General features: G+C 37.0%; 1 protein-coding gene across 3 annotated transcripts in view; it reads right to left on the bottom strand.

Moving 5' to 3' along the window:
* The window catches only part of Smc5 (structural maintenance of chromosomes 5), a 72,928-nt gene extending 50,364 nt beyond the window's left edge, over positions 1 to 22,564 (bottom strand). For all 3 annotated transcript variants that reach the window (XM_085693724.2, XM_048438714.3, XM_048438715.3), the window contains exons 1-8: positions 22,311 to 22,564; positions 18,066 to 18,207; positions 14,545 to 14,597; positions 13,213 to 13,375; positions 10,833 to 10,967; positions 8,996 to 9,136; positions 6,873 to 7,034; positions 2,408 to 2,479 (exon numbers count right to left, since the gene is read on the bottom strand). In XM_085693724.2, coding sequence (XP_085549850.1) covers positions 2,408 to 2,479; positions 6,873 to 7,034; positions 8,996 to 9,136; positions 10,833 to 10,967; positions 13,213 to 13,375; positions 14,545 to 14,597; positions 18,066 to 18,207; positions 22,311 to 22,495 — 1,053 coding nt within the window. In that variant the 5' untranslated portion in view covers positions 22,496 to 22,564. The remainder of the gene's footprint in view (positions 1 to 2,407; positions 2,480 to 6,872; positions 7,035 to 8,995; positions 9,137 to 10,832; positions 10,968 to 13,212; positions 13,376 to 14,544; positions 14,598 to 18,065; positions 18,208 to 22,310) is intronic.
* Between the last annotated feature and the right edge of the window lie 603 nt (positions 22,565 to 23,167).

Here is a 23,167-nt window from a genome sequence, read left to right as displayed (position 1 = left end):
CCTCCTCAAAGGTAAGATAGCTCAGTGAGTAAAAGTGAATGCCAGCAATCATGAAGACTTGAATTTGATCCCTGTAGTAGGTTGCATAAGAACGGCCTCCACAGACTCATGCCTTTGAATGCTTAGCCCATAGAGAAAGGCCCTATTAAAAGATATGGCCTTGTTGGAGTTAAGTGTTGCCTTACTGGAGGAAGTATGTCACTGTGGAGATGGAATTTGAGGTCTCATACATGTTCAAGCTACACCCAGTGTGACACACAGTTGCTTTTGCTGACTGCAGATCAAAATGTAGAACTCTTAGCTCCTTTCCAGCACCATGTCTGCCTGCACACCACCATGCTTCCCACCACGAATAAAATGTACTAAACCTCTGAAAGTGTAAGCCAGTTCCAATTTTTTCCTTTATAAATGTTTTCCTTTATAAGAGTTGCCATGGTGGTGGTGTCTATTCACAGTAATAAAACCCAAATTAAGACAATCCCCAAGTCCCACATGGTAGGACAGAACTGACTCTCATAAGCTGTTCTCTGACCCCTACACATGTCACGACACATAATCCACATATACTCATACATGCACATATACACATGCATACACACTCAATGAATAAATAAATAAACAAATATGAAATAATGGAAATAGGAAATTCATTAAGTCAAATTAAAAAGCTCCACAAAAACACTTACCAACATAATGGATCAAGGGAAGGACAGAATATCAAGATTTGAACACAGAGTAGAAGAAATTGGAACACTCAGACAATTGAGAGATAAAAAACAGAAGGTACAAACAGAACACTCAAGAGTTATGGGGTATTATGACAAAAGACCAAATCATGATCATAGAAGAATGATTTCATGCCAAAAGCATAGAAAACATTTTTAACAAAACCTTAACAGAAAACTTCCCAAAATCCCAAATCTAGATACAGATACCGATCCAGGTATGAATGCATTTTGAACACCAAACAGCTTATAATTAAAATACGAAAATGTACAGAACAAAAAAAGTATATTAAAAGCTGCAAGGGAAAAGCACCAGTCACAGAGAGTGGCAGGCCCACTAGAAAAACAGCATATTTAATAGGCTGGAGTCTTGCAACAACATATTTCTAACTCTGAAAGACAACATGTGCCAATTCACTCTACTACACACAGCTAAATGGTCTGTCCTATTTTAAAGAAAAAGACCAGCTTTCCACAAAATAAAACAAGCAAAACAATAAAAGGCTGAAGGAATTCCTGACTAACCCTACTCTACAGAAGATACGTGGAAGAATCCTTCAGACTAAAGAGAAAGACAGCATAGGCACGCTGCTACAGGAAAGAGTAAGTCACCACAGAACAGTAGTGAAGCAAACAATAATGAGGAAAACACCAAACACACAAAATCAACAAAATGCCAAGACAGGTCTACCAATACAAACTGAATATAATGGTGTCATTGCTCAGTCAAAAGACCAGAGATTAGTAGACTGGGTTCAAAACCAAAGATTCAAGGGCTGCCCAGGGCTCAGGGAGTGAAGATCCAAGTTAAACAACCCATATGGAAGAAGACAACCAACTCTACAAGTTTTTTTCTGACCTCTACACAAATCTTAAGATACATACACATAAATATTAAATAAATAGATAAATAAACAAACAAACAAATAAATAAATGTAATTTTAAAATTAAGGAACAATTCTAGGTATAAAGGCTACATTAAATGACCTTACAGCAATACAATTAGCATTATGTATCGTGTTGGAAATTATCATCCCAATCCACAGCCTAAATTCTGTAAATAGGAAGCTGGAGTATAGCAGAACCCTGGCTTCATTTCCTATCACCACTGTCCCTAAAAAAATTTCCTATCTACAGAATTAAAATAGTAAGCTCATCTGAGCAATCTTAGTCAAATGACAACATTAAAAATTACATTTTAAGTAAGGCATGGTAGCACACATCTTTAATTCCAGCACTCAGAGGCAAAGGCAGGTAAATCTCTGAGCCTGCCTGGCCTACAGAGTGAGTTCCAGGACAGTCATGGGCTACACAGAAAAACCCTGTGGAAGGGAGGGAGGGAAAGAAGGAGGGAGAGAAGGAAGGAGGGAGGGAAGAAGGGAGAGAGGGGGGAGGAAAGAAAAAAGGAAGACAGACAGATAATAAAAATTACAGCATTTTAAATCAAAACAAAAAATTTAAAACCCATGAGATGTAGCTATATGAGTAACTTTAAGGAATTTTCTCCAATTATCTTTTATACATCTACTACACTTACAAATCTTAGTTTTCCTCACAGAGAAACTAATAGAACAAGGAGGATTCTGGATAGTTTCCAAACAATTACAATAATCATTTGTCCCCACCTGAAAACAAGTTATGGTAAGTTAAGGTAATCAACTTTTTGGTAAGGGAATCTTACATGTCTATCCTTCCGTTCTATAAGGTCTTGCCTTTGCTTGCATTTCTGAGATGTTTCCTTAATATCAGTTGCCTGCAAGATTGAACCAGAAAGAAAAGGTTAATTAAAAACTCAGTTAAGTCAATTATATGTCCCATTCATCCAAATATTATGTGAATCAACCTAAAACAAAACTTTCCCACATTTTACTTCAAATCAAGATTATAATTAACACTGAAATTACTAATGGTATAGGAAAGGTTATTCCTATCAATACTAAAATGTGGATATAGTAATACATATACATACATTTGTTTATATGTATTTGTTTTATTATATTTTGTCTGACACTGAAAACAGTTTGATTAAACAGTCAGACTAGACATTCTGTTTTAGTATATGAAGAAAATAAGACTAGGCAATTATTAAATGACAGCATGAGCATTTATATGTATATGAATTCAGAGCCAATGGCTTCTATCATTATAGTGCCTCTCTGGAATGTGGGTAGGAAAAGAATGTGAGTATTAGAAAGGTTTCTCCTGAAAAAGGAGAGAAGTAAGAATATGATGCCTACAATTCATAACTATTTATTCCCATTACATGGTTTAGAAGAGTGATAATTTAAAAATACACATATGTAGACTGATACAATGTGCCACTTCAGAAGCCAGAGCCACCTCTTCAGGAAAAGAATTCTAATATTATAGACCATGTACATTTCTACATATACATAGGCTCAGAGATTTTTTTTTTAGAATGCCTTAACAGCTGGCTTCTTTTATAAACAGAGATGCAAAACAAGTGTTCCTTAATTTATTGTAACTTTTTTCCACTCCATACAAAAATTTTTAAAGTAATTTAGCAGTAAATTCAGGTGTCACAAAGCAACTATAAATCCACAGCATATTGAAAAATAAACCAGCCCTTGTAATTTTCCTGTATTTGTTGTTAAAAAGAAATCTGGAGCCGGCAGTGGTGGTGCATGCCTTTAATCCCAGCACTCAGGAGGCAAAGGTAGGTGGATCTCTGTGAATTTGAAACCAGGCTGTTCTACAAGAGCCAGTTCCAGGACAGACTTGATAGCTACAGCAAAATCTTGTGTCAGAAGAAAAAAAAAATCTGGAAAATGGAGAATAGTAACAGATCTAAGAGCTGTTAATAAGGAGAGTCAACCAATGGGCCCTCTACAATTTGGAATTCCTCTGCTTTCCTATTGCTTAAAGGATGGTCTCTTATAGTTATTGACTTAAAAGTTTCTTTACTATACCTTTACAAGAAAAAGATAGAAAAATTTGCCTTCACAATGCCTATTTATAGTAATTCTCAGCATGCTAAAAGATATCAAAAGGAGGTTGTCCCACAGGAAATGTTAAATAGTCCCACCCTGTACCAATATTTTATATGGCAGCTGTCAGAAACTATACCTAAGCAATTTCCTGAATCTATAGTTTACAATTACATGGAAGACATTTTACTATCTGATTCAAATGCAGATACTTTAGAAAGAATGTTTGAAGAAGTTGGGTATTACAAATTGCTCCTAAAAACTACAAAGAAAGATTCTATTAATTATTTAGGCTATAAAATAGGCTTACAGAAAATTTGACCACAAAAGGCACAAATTAGCAGAGATTGATTGCTGACCTTTAAGGACTTCTAAAGATTTCTAGGAGACATTTTCCAGCTACGACTCACTATTGGGATAGGTCCTAATGACTTGATTAATTTAAATAAAACCTTAGATGGTGACAAGGACTTACACAGTCCTAGGAAATTATCAGATGAAGCTGAGAGAGAATTAACTTTGATTGAAGATTACAGGAGGCACACATGGATCATGTAGATCCAGATCTTAACTGCATTCTAGGCATATTACCCTTCAAACATTCCCCTATAGGGGTTTTAATGCAGAGGGAAGATATTATCTTAGAATGGATCTTTTTACCACATAAACCGAGTGAAAAATTAAAAACCTATGTGGAAAAAGCCTCCGAGTTAATTCTAAATGGAAAATTGAGACTTTATCAATAAGCAGGAACACATAACAGAAATTATAACCTTTTAATAATGATGAAATTGACAAATTATGGGAAGAAAGTGACCCCTGGCAAAGAGCTTATAGTAATTTTTGGGAGAGGTTAACTACTATCCCAAAAGCAAGAGAATTCGACTTATAGAGTGAACTAATTGGATCCTTCCTTGAATTGTATGTGATGCACCAATAACTGGAGCCCCTACATTCTATACTGATGCAAATAAATAAGGAACGGCAGGTTATAAATTAGAAAATTTAAGTAAAGTGGAACAAAACTTATGATTCTGTCCAAAAGTCAGAATTATATGCTATTCTCATGGTACTAAAGGATTTTAAGAACCTCTCAACAGTTATCCATTCGCAATATGCAGAAAGAAGTTTTGTATACTGAAACCACTGAATTTATACCAGATGATACAAAATTGACTTTATTATTTATTCAGGTACAAGATATAATCAGAGTTGGTATTATCCCATATATGTATAACACGCATCTGATCCCATACAGGTCTGTCAGGTCCTCTAGCACAAGGTAATGCAGAAATCGATCAATTATTGATTGTAAATATGCTGAAGGCCTAAGAATTTTATAAAAAAAATCATGCCAATAGCAAAGGTCTAAAAGAAAAGTTTTCTATTATGTGGCAACAAGTTAAGGAGATTATAAGGAGACGTCCTACTTGTTCTTTATATAGCCAAACACCACTACCTGCAGGAAGTAACCCAAAGAGTACCCTTTGGATATCAGTGTGGCAATTTCTCAGAAAATTAGAAAACAACCTTCCTCAAAAGACCCAGTAATACCACTTTTGGCTATATATTCAAAGGATGTTCAACTGTGCCACAAAGACATGTGCTCAACTATATTCATAGCAGCATTGTTTGTCATAGCCAGAAACTGGAAACCACCTAAATGTCCTTCGAACAAAGAAAGGATAAGGAAAATGTGGTACATTTACACAGTGGAATATTACACAGCAGAAAAAAAATGACATCTTGAAATTTGCAGGAAAATGGATGGAGCTAAAAAAACATCATTTTGAGTGAGGTAACCCAGATACAGAAAGACAATTGTCACATGTGCTCACTTGTAACTGTTTTTTAAACATAAAGCAAAGAAAACCAGCCCACAAATCACAATCCCAGAGAACCTGGACAACAATGAGGACCCTAAGAGAGACATACATAGGAATCTAATCTACATGGGAAGTAGAAAAAGACAAGATCTCCTGAGTAAATTGGGGCATGGGGACCTTGGGAGAGGGTTGAAGGGAAAGGGAGAGGTTGGGAGGGGAGCAGAGAAAAATGTAGAGCTCAATAAAAAAAAGAAAGAAAGAAATGAAATCTGGTAGACAGATGTGTTCCATTTTGTAGAATTTGGAAAATTAAAATATGTACACCACACCATTGATACCTATTCAGGTTTTCAATGGGCAACTGTTTTGAGTTCAGAAAAGACTGACCCAGTAATCACACATTTACTAGAAGTTATGTCCATAATGGGTATTCCTGTACAAATAAAGACAGATTCACTGAAATATAGTGCCCTACAGCCAGGAAGAAATCACCATATTCTACAAGCAGACATTTAACCATTTTCAAAAGAGTTTCTTGTGCTAGCTACTTTTTTTTGTCCAACTTGACATAAACTAGAGCTACCTGGGAAGAGGAACCTAAATTGAGAAAATGCCTCCACCCATATTGCCTGTAGATACAACTATAGAGCATTTTCTTGATTAAAAACTGATGTGGGAAGGCTCAGCGCATGGAGGTCATGTGCTGTGTTACCTCTGGGCATGTGACCCAAAGCTGTATGAGAAAGCATCCAGAGTAAGCCAGAAAGCATTGTTCTACCATGTTTGCTTCAGTTTCTCTCACTAGGGTCCTGCTGACTTCCCTCAGTGATGGACACAGTCTGTCATGTGAAATAAACTGTCTCTGCCCAAAATGGTGTTTTACCACAACAGAAACTCTAAGTCACCTTGGATCCGAAGTATTCCTGAAAATCTAAAATTTACCAACATAAACAATTTAAAGTTATAAAAGATACACAATACATTCACGAAAGGAGTTCACTGTTTCTAAAAAATAAGATATATCAGTTTGTAATTAAAACAAATACTTGTTCTCTTGAAGCTAGGTCTCATTCTGTAGTCCTTCAAAGTCACAGTGATAATCTTGCCTCAGTGTCCCAAGTGCTAGGACATGGACCTGAGCCAATTGCCCAGCAACTATCACCTTGGAGTTTCTTTAAGGCAACATTTCTCTTTTTTAAGGCAACATTTCTCTCTAATCATGACAAGCTCTTGCAAGTACTAAATTAATTCCTAAAGAACTTGAGCAATAAAAGCGTCAAGTGAACCCTAGAAAATACTTTCAAAGACATGAAAAGTATCTTTTCTATTATAAATAGAATTCAGACAATCCAAAGGTGAACAACAAAAGTACCTTTTCTTTGATTCGAGTTTCCAAAGTACGACGCTGCCTTTCAATTTCCTCAATTCGACGTGTCATAGGAATTTGCCCCTCTTTCAGTTTCCTGACCTCTTCCTTCACTTGGTCACGAACTAGTTTTACACCTTCATATTCCTGACGTACATTCTCATATTCCTTGCAAATAATTCAAGAAACATAAATATATTAAGTAATTCAAATTAATACATATAAAGCCAAAGAATATGTAGAAATTTTCTTTTAATTTATTAATAAAGACAAGATTAAGGAATAAACAAAACAATCTCAATTTTGAAGATAAAAAAATGGTCAAAAAAAAAAACTCAAAAAGAAATATGTAGTTACTAGTTGGCAAAACAATGTCTGGGCCAGAGAGATGGCTTAGCAGGTAAAGGTGCCCACTATTGAGCCTGCTGACTTGACATGAGTTAAATTCCTAGGACTCAAATGATGAAAGGAGTGAACAACCTCCCACAATAAAAGATGTCACTCCACAGGAATTAGCTAAAATAGATATTATAGTAAAGTGAATGAGGGCTGGGAAGGCTCGAGGATGGCTCAGCAGTAAGTGCTTCCTGCTCAGAAGACCCAGGACACACACGGGGCAATTCAAATCCATTATTCCAGCTCTAAAGGATCAAAGTCTTCTAGCTTCTTCTCCCCCAATTAAAAGTAAAAGTATCTTTTGAAAAAGTGAATGAAATAAAGCAAAGGGGAAAAAAAACTACAAATTTTAAATTAAAAAGATCAAAATCAATCTCTTAAAAAAAGAAGGAATCACAGAGACAGGTGGATCTCTGTGAGTTTGAGGCCAGACTGGTCTACAGCGTGAGTTCCAGGACAAGCTCAAAAGCTAAAAACCAAATCAAGCCATAAACCAAAACAAAAAAGATAACATACACACAAAAAAAGAAGGAATCAAAAGACTTCAAAAGGTAAAGTGAAAATTAATAATAAACCGGGAAAATGTTTTAAAAAGGTATAGAAAGGAAAAAGTTTAAGAATAATGAAACTGCAAAACTTCACTGGAGGAAGTAAGAGTTCCATAAATATATAGTCAAACATTATTTTTACACTAAATATTATTTCCACTAATCATGGAACAAACACTAGGAAAATTAATTTTTTACCCATCAAGTAATATATCAAAAGAATCCACGATTTATTCCAAATTGGTCATAAGTAATAAATCTGCATCATATTGTAAACAGAAAAAATGTAACAGAGTCAGGAAAATTACAAGGTATGAGAAGACAGTGCAGATACTTTAGCTACATACGGCATACCTCAACTAAATTCTTAATGACCTTATTGGACACACACACACACGTACACACACACACACACACAAATATTTTCAGTGGCACAGAGGAATGATCCCAGGAGATTAAGCATGCTAGGAAGCACTCTGGCACTAAACAATGGCTCTCACCTTGCCCCTAAATTTAATTTTTAATATGAATAAACAAGATCACTAACATTAAGGGAAAAAAAGGAAAGACTTGTTAAGGACTAAAACCTGAAATTAACATCACTGACTCAATCAACTATCTGCTATGTGGTAATTGGCATATATCAAATAAAGAATCAGAATACTTAATTCTATAACATGTAATGTAACTTTAAAAGTAGTAGCTGACTTGAATATAAAATGAATGCCCACTCAGAAAGATGTACTTTGTAAGTACTCAGTCACTGCATTTATTAGTTTTGTTTTTGTCAGTTTCACACAAGTTAGTGACATCTGAGAAGAAACCTTAATTGAAAAACTGCCTCCATCAGATGGCAAATAGTTTTTAAAATTATGATTGCCGTGGTAGGACCCAGTCCATTGTGGGTGGTACCATCCCTGGGGCATTAGCTCTGGGGATAAGAAAGCAGGTTAAAAAAGGCATAGGGAACAAGCCAGTAAGCAGCAATCCTCCATGGCCTCTGATTCAGTTTCTGTCTTCAAGTTCTTACCCTGACGTCCTTCAAACCAGACTATAAGCATAAGCTGAGGTAACTCTTTATTCTCCAAGTGACTTTCGGTGATTGTGCTTATCACAGCGACAGAAGGCAACAACCCAAGACAACTGAAGAGTCACCCACTTTTACCTCAGACAATTAACACTTACCACCCAAGGTCTTTTTGCCTCAAGCATCTCAATTAAATCTAAATGTCGCTTTCGTTCATAGAATCTTTCCACATCTTGTTTGTATCTTTCATTTCTCTGAACCATTTTCTCTAGGTATTCACTTTTCTCTTTGCAAGAGGTCTAAAATAAGTATTTGTTGACAATTAGGTTAAATGAAAATAAAATTTAGTAATGAAACACAATATAATCAAAATTTTACAAAAAGAATTCTTTAAGAGTTCTTTAGAATTATGTAAAAGTGAGATAGGAAGATCCTTGCCTAGAAGGCATGCAGTTTTGGATCTGATTCCCAGTACTGCTTAAAACCAACCTAGTGATAGACACCTGCAACCTCAGTGATAAGGAGGTAGAGGTAAGAGCATCAGATGCTCAAGGTCTACATTCTCGGCTACACACAGAGTTAAAGGCCAGCCTGGGCTACAAAAGATCCTATCTAAATACAACAGAAAAATAAAAACCAGGTGAAAGTAACACTCATGCTGAAAGGTTCTGGTTCAAGGAGCTAAAAGACATTAGTCACGGAACTGTGAAGAAGCCCTTGAACACCTCTAAGCCCAGGGCTTTGCCTAAAAAATAAAAGAAGCAATTCACTGAATAGAGGTTAAGTATCCTTTATTTGAAATGCACAATGCTAAAAGTGCTTCTACTTTTGAAATGCATCAAATTATGGAATATGTGAATGGATGTTACTACCAGTTAAGCATCTGTAATCCGAAATTCTTAAATGCTCCTTAACTGAAGCTTTGTTGACACCCATAAGACATTCATGATTTGGAGTTTGAAACATTTTAGATCTTTTGTCCAATCTATCCAGATGAAAGCTTAATAAAAGCTTTAAAAAATGACATATGAATGCAAAGTAATATCAGGATTAGTATTCATGAATGCTTAGGACTTAGGACTTTGAGATGACAGAAAGCTAAAATCAAATTTTTCTATTGCATATTAACAAACACAAAGATGCACTGAAGAGCATAGAGGAAAAAAAAAATCATGCTTGTTTCCTTCATGGGAGGGAGGCAATTTAAAAATGTATTTCTGGTGGAAGTATTATATTGATGCAAAATAAGACAAAAGAATTGATGGGAGTACCAGACTCAGAATTGACTAACCACAAAATTCTTGGACCAATTCCTTTTGAAGACAATAAAATTTACAATTTATTACAATAAAACATTTATCAAGTTTAGACAGTTATACTTAAAGATAAGGTATATTTGTTTTTTTAATTATAAAAACATACAGCCTTAAAATTTAAGAATCTAGAACTATAGTAACTAAACTATCTTTAAAAACGATAGGTAATATAACACTTCTATATATCCACTTATTAAAGGTAAAAATTAAAAAGTAATACTTAGCTAATTGTATAATTTTGCTTATAAAGTCTATCTTCATTCGATTTAAGAAAAAAATTACCCCAAATGACATCAACAGAAGTGTTTTTAAACACACCTTTCTCTTCTATAATACTTAAAACCTTATATAGTGCTTGGCACATGGCAGGCAGTTAATGGGTAACAAATGAAAGAAAAATGTATCTTCCTATGAGAAAGTTTCTTAAAAACTCAACTGGCAACATGTATTTACTAAAATAATCAAATATTTCATAATATTCATAGCCAAAACTTCACATAATCAAAATCATTCTCATTTTCTGCCATCATTTGATGTTAGAAATATAGGCTTGGGTGAAAAAAAAAATCAACCACAATTATGAATCTACTCAACATACCGAAATACCACCCATTCTTACACATTTTGAGAAAGAGAATCGGTAAATGGCAAGGGAAATGAGTTGTCGATCACTAAATACCTCTAGTTGCTTCTCCTTCTCTCTGAAGTTTTTGAGCTCACAGTGGTATCTGTGCATCTCTGGAGGACCAATTGACTTCTCAGTAGCTTCAAGCAGCTCAATTTTGCTGAGTTTTGCAAATTCTCCAACTTTGTCCTACAGCACCAAAATTAACTATCAGCAACTATCATCCATAAACACCTTTACAATGTATTAAATTTACCAAGGTAGGTTTCATTTGTTTAAAAATCTTGAGATATGAATTTTCTTATAATCTTTCATATACTGTTTTTCAAAAATGATAGCATGTTTTTATAATCTTTAAAAACTGTCTATGTCACTATTCCTAGGTAAAATTACTTACACAAATAAGCAACTTGGAGATAAAAGGAAATAGTCTTCCAGACTGAAATGATCACTAACACTTACAGGAATGGGGAACAGTTTAAAATATTTCTTTCTGGAGAACTTTCAAACTTTAAATTTGTATTTACTTATTGGACCAAATCATCATTACATTTGTGAAGAAAATAAGCTATAGCTTAGCCACTATGCAACATTAAAATAAAAGATATCTGACTAACTTTAAATGTAGGTTATCAGGACTTTAAAAAAAATTCTTTTAAAAGTTTCTCTTATATCATGTGTATCTATGCGTGGGTTTGTACATCTGAGTGCAATATCCAAGGAGCCAAGGAAGAGGCATCAGATCCACTAGAACTGAAGTTACAGGCAGTTGTATAACGGGTGCTAGAAACCAAATTTGAGTTTTTTGAAAGTCCAGCATATGCTCTTAACAAATGAGCTAACTGTTTAGATCAAGACATTTTATTATTAGTGAACAAATGAAAAATATTACTAGGCTTTAGAAAGCACTCCTAGATATCAAAGAATTTTATCCTAAGCAATATTTCATACAAACCTATTAAAAGCTGTTCACTAAGCTGGGCATGGTGGTTCATGCCTTTAATCCCAAGACTCAGGAGGCAGAGGCAAGCAGAGTTCAAGACCAACTACTAGAGCAAGTTCCAGGACAGTCAGGGCTACAGGAAAATCCTGTCTTGTAAAAAAGTTGTTCATTAACTGTGGCTTTTCAGGATCACCACACTTAAGAATGAATAAGCCAAGTAATATATACTTTTTAAATAATTTAATTTTACCTTTTGAGCATTAGTGTTTTGCTGCATGTATGTCTGTGTGAGGGTATCGAATCTTGGAGTTACAGATAGTTGTTAGCTGCCATGTGAATGTTAGGAACTGAACCCAGGTCCTCTGGAAGAGTAGTCAGTGACCTTAACCTCTGAGTCATCTCTCCAGGCCCAAACCAGTCACCATTCTAACTGGAAATGGCTCACAAATCCCAACTCCTAATTGAGGAGCTATGAACAGTTAAGTTGCTAGCTTCTGGGAGAGAATCAGTTTTCTTTGGGTGTGGCTCCTGGTATATTAACCAGTGTATGGCCCAAATCAAGGAGAATGTGAACAACACAAATTGGAGTCCATGGGTTATTACAAAAATTTAAAAATGACACAAAATTGGGAGTAGTTGGGGAGGTGGGTGGATACTGAAGAAGTTAAGGGGAAGAAATAGAGGGTAACTTTATGATCAAAACACATTGTGTGACATCTCAAAGAATTAACATCAATGTTTTTAAGAAGCTGTTCCTTGAAAAATGTCAAAGTTTGCAAATGAAGTCGTGCATCTACTCTGTCCTAAAGTACCTTTCCTACAGGAGAAAATGCAGAGATGGCTCAGTGAGTAAAGTGCTTTCAAGTGGGAGGATAGGAGTTTCGATCTGTAGTACCCAGCACAGCAACCTGCCTGTAAACCCACTGTTATGGCAGACACACGGAATCTTCTAGTCAAACTGGTGAGCTCCTAGTTCTGACCACATCTTAGTAAATAAGTGGAGAGTGAGTGAGGAAAACAGATGTCAACCTGTCTCTAAAAATATGTGCACACATATGTACTCAAATACTAATGCACACCATAGATACACATGAAAAAAATAAATCGTTAAAAAAGCATTTTATAACTTTAATATACTAATACAATATATGGATGATTGAGGTTCACTTGATCTTGAGTACTACATTTACAGATATATTTCACCATAGACATAAAAACAGTAAGTACTAAGAGTGTTGTGTTCAATGTAAAGAGTAATATTTGCATATCAACTGAAATTAATTTTATTTAATTGAAATAATATTAACTGATATTAATAATATGAAGTGATAGGATGGATGCTTCCTTTTACAAAGAACTATAAATGTTAAGAGTACTCTGTTTGATATAAATACCATTGCAATATCTTTTGAATAGTATTTATGTTTTCTGTGGCATAAAGCCAAAATATTCACCCCAAATTTCCCCACGTCCACTTGTATTTTCTCAGACCTGAGGCAGGAACTGGCACAGATTGCCCACTTGGATATTTAAGGCTGCAACTTGTTCTTCCACGGTTTTCTGGGACACAGGTTTTTTGTTGATAAACCAAAATGACTGATTTTTTATCACATCAATCTCACGGGTGATTATAAGATTTCCCGAAGTCCTGAACCTAATTAAAGAATAATTGAAGAACTTTTATACTCAAAATGCACATTGATTTAAGAATAATACTTTCTATCACTTTTCTTATTCCCAACATCTAAGAAATAAATAGTACTAAAATTTTTTTTATTTTTCCTGGAAATTTTGGATCCTTCCCAAGTTAGAAACCTTGGCTTTTTGTTTGTAATTATCCCACATATCAATTATTATTCGGTTAACATTAAAAGTCACCTAGATTGTTGAAATTAAAACAAGTGCCAATACTAATCCCAAACACACTGTTCATTTATTTTTTAATTATTACATTATTCTTTAATCACATATATTGACTGCAATTCAAATTGGGTTAGTACATTAAAGGCTAATACAACAATCAGCTGAAACTTCCTCTACTTGGAAAATTCATGAATGAAAACTGGTTTTCACATAGTAAGAATTTCCTTAATCAAAACTCTCTGTCCAAAGGGTGAATCATGGACTGCCTACCATGCTCTCAGTACATGCCTATGAGGACCGTAATACAGAATCAGAAAGAAGGGTATTTACTCATGCCTTGCTTTCATAAGTACTTGCTTCATACTGACCATCTGCTCACCCATCTTCCTGACAAGGGGAACACAGCTAAGGCTGTAAGCATAACAGGCAAACTTGACCACTACACTATACTCCAGCCCAAATATTTCAAAACTTGCAAAAAACCTTCAATTTATGAAAAACCACATTTTTTCTCTCCCTCTTTCTGAAGTGTATGCTTGTTGGTTTGAGACAGGGCCACAAATAGTCCAGGCTGCACTTGAATTTATTATCTGGTGGAGAATGACCTCGAACTCCTGATTCTCCTGAATAGCAGACAACTCCTTACTCTCCTGCCTCTATTTCCTATGCGCTAAAATTATGAAGTATACCATCAGCCCTGTGTACAACTTCTGAGCATATATTTATGTCATATACTTTTGGTTCATTACCCCCATTAAACTATAATTTTTGAAGAACTTTCCAAAATAGTATTTTTAAAAGACACATTAAAAAGTATTCCGTTGCTTTATGTATCCTTTAAATATCATTTTCTATACTTGCTACAATATTACTTTTTCTTTTCCAATATCATCAAAAAAGTATTAATACAAGCTGAAAAACTATACACACAAGGGGTGTTTTAGAAGCTTTCACACTTACAGTTCAATTTCAACCACACCTTTGGAACATCCTCTCTTCACGAAAAACCCAACCTACAGTGTAAAAAGAGTAAGTGAGCTGCAGCAACAGTATTTCCAGGCTAATAATCAGAGATATAGAAAAGTCATTACTGTTTGCCCAATCAAGATTTTTTCCCCCAGTAACTGCAAGAATGTCCATCCTCACTACTTTCTGAAAGGTACAGGCCAGGTCCCTCCACTCCTCCGCTACAGCAATCAGTGTAGTTAAATATGGACCACTTCAGTGGTAGGCAGTTAAGACTCTTACAATGGTAGTAAATGGAGGGATGCAAATCTGGGTAATCCGACTCCAGAGCCTATGGGCTATGTACTCTTGGAAGAGAAAAAAGTTCCAGAGGGAATAAGCTCTGTACTACAACCACAAAGCATTATACCAAATCTACTACTGTTGCAGACCCCCACAGAGGCACACAGATTAAACATTAACAACCACTTTAACAGTGCCTTTAAAATCCTGTTTTAAAGTCAGACCTGCTATCAAATACCTTTTAAAAATGATTAATAAAATTATAATTTACATAGTAAAATAGACATCTGAATTAGTTCTCTCTCTTTCTCTTTCTCTCTTTCTCTCTCTCTCTCTCTCTCTCTCTCTCTCTCTCTCTCTCCTCTCTCTGGTTTTTTGAGACAGGGTTTCTCTATGTAGTTTTAGGAGTCTGTCCTGAAATTTGCTCTGTAGATCAGGCTAGCCTCGAACTCACAGAGATCTACCTTTGTCTCCCAAATGATGGGATTAAAGGCATGCGCCATCACTGTCCAGCACTGAACTAGTTTTTACGACTATGAATTTATACACAACACAGATTGATGGACTAAAACATCACATTAGATCTTAAGTTTGAGCTCCATAAGTAACTAAATACTAAAATGATAGAAATGCTGTGGCTCCACCCCTTAGTACTTGGTAGAAAGAGCCAGGAATATCAGAAATTAAAGGTCATCCTCAACTACACACTAGTACTAGCCAGCCATTTCCATATGAGAACCTGTCTCAAAATACAAAACAAGTGGGGGAGGAGGAATGAACATGATCAAATATATTATATGTTATTATTAAAGAATAAATAAAAACATTTAAAAACAAATAAGGAAAAGTAGCAATAACACAAAATAAGGTGGGTACAAAGTTATATTTTAAAGTACTATAAAATATACATGGAGAGGTAAGTTTAAGAAAACCACCAACAATAGAAAAAAAATTTAATCAGAATGTAGTGACCAGCAAAACATTATAAGATATATAAAGAATACGGGTTGGAGAGTTAAGAGCACTTACTGCTTTCCCAGAGGACCTGAGTTCTGTTTCAAGTATCCATTGTGGGTGGTTCACAACTATGTGTAAACCTGACACACCCTCCTTTGGCCTTCATGGGTGCATGAACACACACACACACACACACACACACACACACACACACTTACTTTAAAAGCATAAAACAAAATAAAAAGGAAAGAAGGCAAGAAGGCCTTGGAATAATTTTTTAATCATGCTAATGATTTGTGATAATAACTGCAAATAAACTACCATTTATTATAAGCTGTGGAGATAAACAACTGGAAAGTTTCCAAATTCGATTGCCAACCTTAAGTATATACTATACCCATTTTATAGATGATGAAATTAAGGATAAGAAAGATGGGGCAGGGGCCTCTGTTCTTATAACCTGAGAATACTAATTTCTACTTATAGGCTCAAATCACAGCTCTGTCACGCACAAGTTACTCAGCCTCGGCTGCAGAAGTGACTTGACATTATTTACTCACAGACAGAAAACAGTGACATCTCTGAACAGGCTAATTGTGCACTGGCTTGTAACAATTAAAGTATTTGGTACTAATGAGGGGGAAAAATAGAAAACAGTTCTTATTTATTATAAAGTACCCATTCAGATGACTTAGACTGTGCTTGTAGTAAAATTTTATACAAACATTTACATAGAAATATATTAAGGTATTCTTGTTGAGAACTTGGATCTCACTTAAATATTAAATATGCAGACACAGAAGGTCAACAGTGTGTATTTATAAACCGGACTCTCTTAAATACCCTACCACTTCCAAGAAGAGATATGGTTTCTTTCAAATAAAATCAGGAAGTCTGGTAAAAGCTGCTACAGCGCAACCCAATCTAATTGTACAGACTGAGAATATAACCAAGCGCAGAGGGAATGAATTCATGACTTAACAAAGGATATATCAATAGTCATAAAATATATGAGTTGGCCCTTGCAAATTAACTACTTCCACCCCCTCATCTTTGAAATGCAAGTTTAATGTCCACACCACTGTCCAAGGTCACCAGGCTAATTTATTAACAGAGCAAAGTATTTTTTTCTAACAAATGCCTCTGGTACAGTTTTTTTTTTAAAAAAAAAAGTATTTAAATAGATTTATCTATAATTTTAGAGGGTATTTGGTTCAATTTTGTAGCCCTCCATTACATTTTAAAATATAAATAAAACTTGGTAATATCATTTGACCAATGCTGCAGTTTTTTTGGCTTTTTTTTTTTTGAAACAGGGTTTTTCTGTAGCTTTGGAGCCTGTTCTGGAATTAGCTCTTATAGATCAGGTTGGCTTTGAACTCAACAGAGATCCATCTGCCTCTGCTTCCTGAGTGTTGGGATTAAAGGTGTGCGCCACCATAGCTCAGCTCTCAGTATTTCATCTTAAGCTCTAACAAAATACTGTTTTGTTTTGTTTTTGAAACTACAGTTGAAGAGAGAGTGCATGACATGTCCCACGTATATGTCTGTTCTCTCCTCTCAATCTGTGGGTTTCAGGGATGGAGCGCAGGTTGTGAGTTTGGGACTCACTGAACCTATCTCACTTGCCCACAAGCTTTTCTTTTAAAATGTAATTTTATAATTTTTTTTTATAATCGTTGTTAATTTATTCTTAAGTAACTTACACTTACATTGCTATTATTGACAACATCTGGGCCTGGAGAGATGACTCAGTAGTTAAGAACACCTAGTACTACTGCAGGTGGCCAGAGTTTGGTTTCCAGTACACACAATGTAATTGCTCAAAACTTCCTATAACTCCAGCTCCAGGGGATAAGACAACCCTCTTCCAGTCTACACAGACATGCATGTGCACGCGCATGTACACAGACACACACACACTCAAAAAGAAAAACTCTTTTAACTCCAATTTCTTGTTCACTGCTAATGTCCAGAGACTCAACTAAGTTTTAGCTACCTGGTATTAGAGAACCCTGAAAATTTTCGCTATTAAGACATCAGGCTTATCTGGAAATTCTCTTTGGTGAAAGATCTAGCTTTCTTTTTCTAAGTGCTACTATCATTTCTTTGTCTAATATACTGCTCTAGTAACCTCTTGAGACAATGTAGCTCTAGAAGTTCTAAGTAGAAAGCAAGCTTATTTGGTACACTTAAAAACCTAAAATGTAGAAATTGACTTGTTTCTAAAAACAAATGGTTCTGAATTTTCTTAGAAAGTAGTTGCATTTACTCACCTTATCTGCACGCCCCATGAACGCTGGTTTGCCTGCTAGTCCAAGGCAAATGGCACACACTATACTTGACTTCCCCGTTCCGTTAGCTCCAATAATCATATTGAGATGGGGCCCAGGAGACACTTCACAGATATCATATGTTCTGAATTGTAAAGAGGTAAAATCACTAAAGAGAACTGAGAGAAAAAACTTTTCTTTGTAAGCGCATTCATTTTCTGTTGCTGTGCATTGTCACTGTCCGCAACACTTTTAAAATTCATTTAAAAGCTAGCTAACCTTATGAATGTAATATTATTCATATATTTGTGGGGGAATGAGGTCCTAAGGATTCAACCCAGGGCCTTTTACATGCTACGTAAGTGCTTTCTCATCCAGCTATATCCTTAGCCCTCTAAGTTTTAAATAATCAACTTATAAAGGGAAAATTCTACCAATGGAAAAAATAAGAATGCATACATAAAATAAGAACACGGGCTGAGCAGAGTGGCACGAGTCTTTAATTCCAGCATTCAGGAAGCAGGGGTAGGCAGATATCTGTGAGGCCAATCAGGGTTATAGAGTAAGATCCTGTTGCTAAACAAACAAACAAAATATCCAAGTTTTATCCTCTTTTGGGAAACTATTATCAAAGCTACCTCACAAGTAAAATAATTTCGAAACAAATTTATATAAGAAGTCATGGCTTTTTTTCCTAATGTCTTACAATTACATTAAAAAAAATTAAAACAGTAGCAACTATATTTTACATATTTTATATTGTATTTTATCTATATTTATATATTAATATTTAAAGCAAACTAACAGTTATTCTTATTCAAATGATAGGATATGATATATTATCACACCAATAGCTTCACTTTATTATAAAAAAAAGCCCCCTCATTTCCTTTAATATGCTGCAGGAAGACTCCAAGAATCCATGATAGGCTGTTCCAAGAATTCTTGTTCCTCTAGGAGAAGGCAAGGAGGCACAGGCAGAGATCTGCAATTCTCTCACAGACACTATGTTGTCCGGTACTCTCTGATTCCCTCAACAGTTAGTCCATAGTTAAATGAATTAAACATATTTAATTTATATTCAGTACCTAGAAGATTTAGAAGATACCTGCTTCTAATCTGCTGCCACTGTGACCTCCTAATTAAAGTGATTTTCTCTTACACATTTTTAAAGATTAATTTTATTATTTATTTTTAATCTGTGTTTAATCTTCATTATTTATTAGGGACACTTCTGGCAAGATATGAAGCATACTGTGACTTAGACATTCCCCTAGCTTGCCTTTCAAAACCCTTAATTAGAATCCATAAGTAATACACCTTTTCTAATTCTTTAATGCTTAGGCTCAGGTACACCTAACTAATTCCCCAAGATAAAAGCCAGAATGCTACTAACACACTAAATGTATACATAAACAACATACACCAACTTTAATACTTAAAAACTTTAAAAAAAAAAGCCAGGTGGTAGCAAAAATAAATACATGACAAAAAAAAACTACACTGATATACATAAAACCTAGTATCACCTGTTGAAAAAGAAAAGCTAAAGAAAAAGAGCTGGTCTGAAGAGCTGGTTCTGCTGTCAGGAGAACTCATTCTCTTCCAGAGGCCCCAAGTTTGGTTCCTAGCATCAACATGAGACAGCTCACACCCACCTTGTAACTTGAGCTCCAAAGGAACCTGCACACAGTGATATATACAAAGACACACACACACACACATCTTAAAAGAGGAAAAGGATCTTTTGTAACTTAGCCCTAGTTTCAGGTCTTTCCTAACTCCTTTTTCTATCTCTGCTCAGAATTTTATATTCTATCTATTGTATATTTCTTTCAGTTTCTTGGCTACTTTGTGCAACAGTCTAGAACTCTCCCTCCACTCTCAAGTCCACTCGACTTAGTTCATTCATAGCAAACTCATGTACTATTTCTAGGCCATCTGAATTCTCTAGGCCTAGCCTCCCTCCAACTTGCTGGCTACTTACTTCCTCTCATCCTCATTCTGTGATGCCTCTTGTTGGTTGTCAACTTGACTACATTTGGAATTAACTAAAAACCAAGCAGCTGGGCACACCTAAGGGATTTTTTTTCTTATTTATATCACTCGAAGTGTCCACTTTTAATCCAGATCCACCTTTAATCTGAGCCACACTTTCTGCTGGCAGTCTCTATAAAGGACAAGGAAGAGAGAAGTTTGCTTCCTCTGCCTGCTTTCTCTCACTCCCACTGGCAAGTCCATTCCTTCAGTAGCATTAGAGTCTACTTCTTTGGGATTCTGGCATATACTGAACACAACCTGAGAGACGTCCAGCCTCATGTGCTAAACAACTACTGGATTCTTGGACCACCGGTAGACAGCCATTGTTGGGCTAGCTAGACCAAAGTCTGTTAGCCATTGTAATAAATGCCCTTTCTGTATGCATACAGACCCGTTCTGTAAGTTCTCCTCTTCTAGAAAATCCCAATATACTCCCCAAACCCAGACTTATTATTAAAATAAACAAAACCATACCCAACTCCGCATTTTTCAACTACTTTTTCTTTTAACTGTCTTTGTCCAAGCGTTTTCTCCTCATTCTTCCTTGGTCTACAAAGTTTTATTTTGTACTGCCTTATCAAAGGTAGCAACATTTTCCAAATACTAAATGTAGGAGGCTTCAGTCTCATTCCAATTCAATGGAGCGGATATTCTTGAAGTAGTACTTAAATAAACTTAGCTTCCCTGACAGGTCTCCCATGAGTCTCAGGATCTCTAAGTTCATCCTCTTAACTCTTAATGGTAAACAGGCTTTTTACTCTTCCAATTTTTATTTCCTTTTGCTTAATTTCAACGACTTCTGCAACATCAACAATCACCTGTACAAGTCTCCCAAGTCTGTGACTTATTCACATTGCCTCTGAACTCCAAGCAGCTATAAACTCCACCTAGAAGATTTCCTGGACACCCCCACAAGAACGTTTAAGACACAGGCACCCAGCTACATCCACCAATTATTCTCCCACGCTACTCTCTCCTGGCTAACACCGGCCCAGCGAGCTGAAATGAAGACCTGGGAAGAACTAGCGCACCGCTCTATCCTATGCCTCACAATCTGGGCAGAGCCTGTCAAAACCTCTCCTTTCAGCCCCTACTCTGTTCACTCTGGATTTCTGGCACCCTCTCAAAACCATCTTGCAGACCGCCTCCAGGCTGCTGATTGCCTGCAGGATGAAGCTGTGATTTCGCAGCATAGTAACAAACAAGAGGAAGCAATGGTTTCTGACTTCTATCCACGTACGGTCGTTCTTACATCCTAGGTCAGGTCGTTCACTCAACTTACAAACTGGCTTTCAGTCAAGTCCCATCTTTTCCGACTTTAATATTTTCTTCACAAAGTTCTTAGAGCTGTGCAAGAATTAGCCTTTTCAATCGGTATGCCTCCCATGAAACCCTGGGTAGATAAGTTACAGCAGATACCTCATTTGAGGACGTCTGTCAGATTCAAATCGAAATTCTATATAAACTTGGGGAGGACAACAGCGTCCAGCTTACATCATCAATAAAGGCAGGAGGAAACAGCGATGTGTAAATAAAACGGATGTGCACCTGGTACACAAGTGCTTGGGAAAAAAATAGTAGTAATGTTGCCTACGTTCTGTAACTCATATTCAAATCTACATTTAATAAAAATATCTCAAAAGAAAAACTCTAATAAGACGCAAATTAGGCAATGTTATTTTTTTTTCTAACATTTAGAATCTACTTAACTAGTTGGGGTGGGGGCACGGAAGAAAGGAGGATCTAAAGAGTCAAGAGTCTGCAAGGAGGAACAAAACCAGGGAACACGATTTCATTTTTTTTTTTTTGTACACTCAACAACCATTACCATCTTATCTGCCCACTCGGAAAATGTGTACACTTTCAAAATCTGCCACTCTGCTCTAACTGTTGCCTCCTGAGTTCTGTGAAGCGCACAGGTCCCGGGGAGATCACGACTGGCAGTTATACTAGATGACCTGGCCTCTTAGTGTATCCTCTGACTGCATCCGAGCCTTCCAAAACCATTGGTGGGTGGATAATAAAAAAACAAAACCAAAAACATTAGGAGACGCGTCTACTACAGTCAACACCGCCATTCTCCACGGCCTAGGCAGGGACAGCCTCAGGGGAAGCCTGGAACCAGTTCCCCACCGCCGGGCACACCCCCACGGCCCCGGGGCCTGCGGGCCGCTTGCTCCCGCCCAGGCGCGGCCTGCGGCCACTCACAAGAAGTTCTCCATAGCGATGCGGACGATTGAGCCCTCCACGAAAGGCCCGGATGGACGCGGCAGGGTCGACGTCGGGTTCGAGGTCTTTCTCTTGCTCGGGACCTCAGAGGAAGCCTCTCTGGAGAGAGCCCTCTTGGAAGCCTGGGGATTCGGGATCATAGTCTTCCCGCTCGGAGTCGCCATCCTGGCTTCCTCCGCGTTCCGCAGCCGCTTCCGTTCCCGGCGAGCCGCAGCCCAGGCTCCCGCGCTAACTGACCCCCGCCTGACCCCGCCCCGCGACCGCGCGGCGCCTGCGCAGTTCTGCCCAGCGAAGTCGTGGCCCCGCCCCGCCCCGTCCCGCCTCTCCCCGCCCCACTCACTGCCGTTCAGGGCCTGAATGGCCAGAGGTGCTAACCGCTGGTGCGACTGGAAGGGACCGAGACTAGGGGACCGATTCCCATACGTTGTGAAATTTTTTTTCTCTGAGAACTTTAACGCTAGAGCAATGTGTGAATTGCACTTACTATTTTGAAACCTGCCTCGGCACTTCCCGTGCTTGGGTCGCACGCGGGTTTGCGGCTGTCCCTCCCTAGAACCCGAGGCCACACCTATCTGGTTCTACATTGTGGTTTCCTTCTCCGGTGCCCAAATCAACTCATCTCCTCCAAAGAACATGAAAGATACCCGCGCCCCATCGGCTCTGTGCCTGTCGTTTGAAGCGTGGCGCTAACAGCCCTCTGGCGCTTTCAAAATGGTGAAGCGTGCCCTGCATTGGTTATCTGCCCAAGCATGTTTCCTTGCGCTTTTATTTTTTTGAGACAGACACTTTGTATAGCGCTGAATGCTCTGCTAATCACCACACAGCCCAGGCTGGTC

Source organism: Myodes glareolus, chromosome 7 (genome assembly GCF_982192425.1).
Source record: "Myodes glareolus chromosome 7, mMyoGla1.1, whole genome shotgun sequence".
Classification (NCBI taxonomy): domain Eukaryota; kingdom Metazoa; phylum Chordata; class Mammalia; order Rodentia; family Cricetidae; genus Myodes; species Myodes glareolus.
Note: the sequence above shows the minus strand (reverse complement) of the source record. Positions and strands in the feature narration are given on the sequence as shown.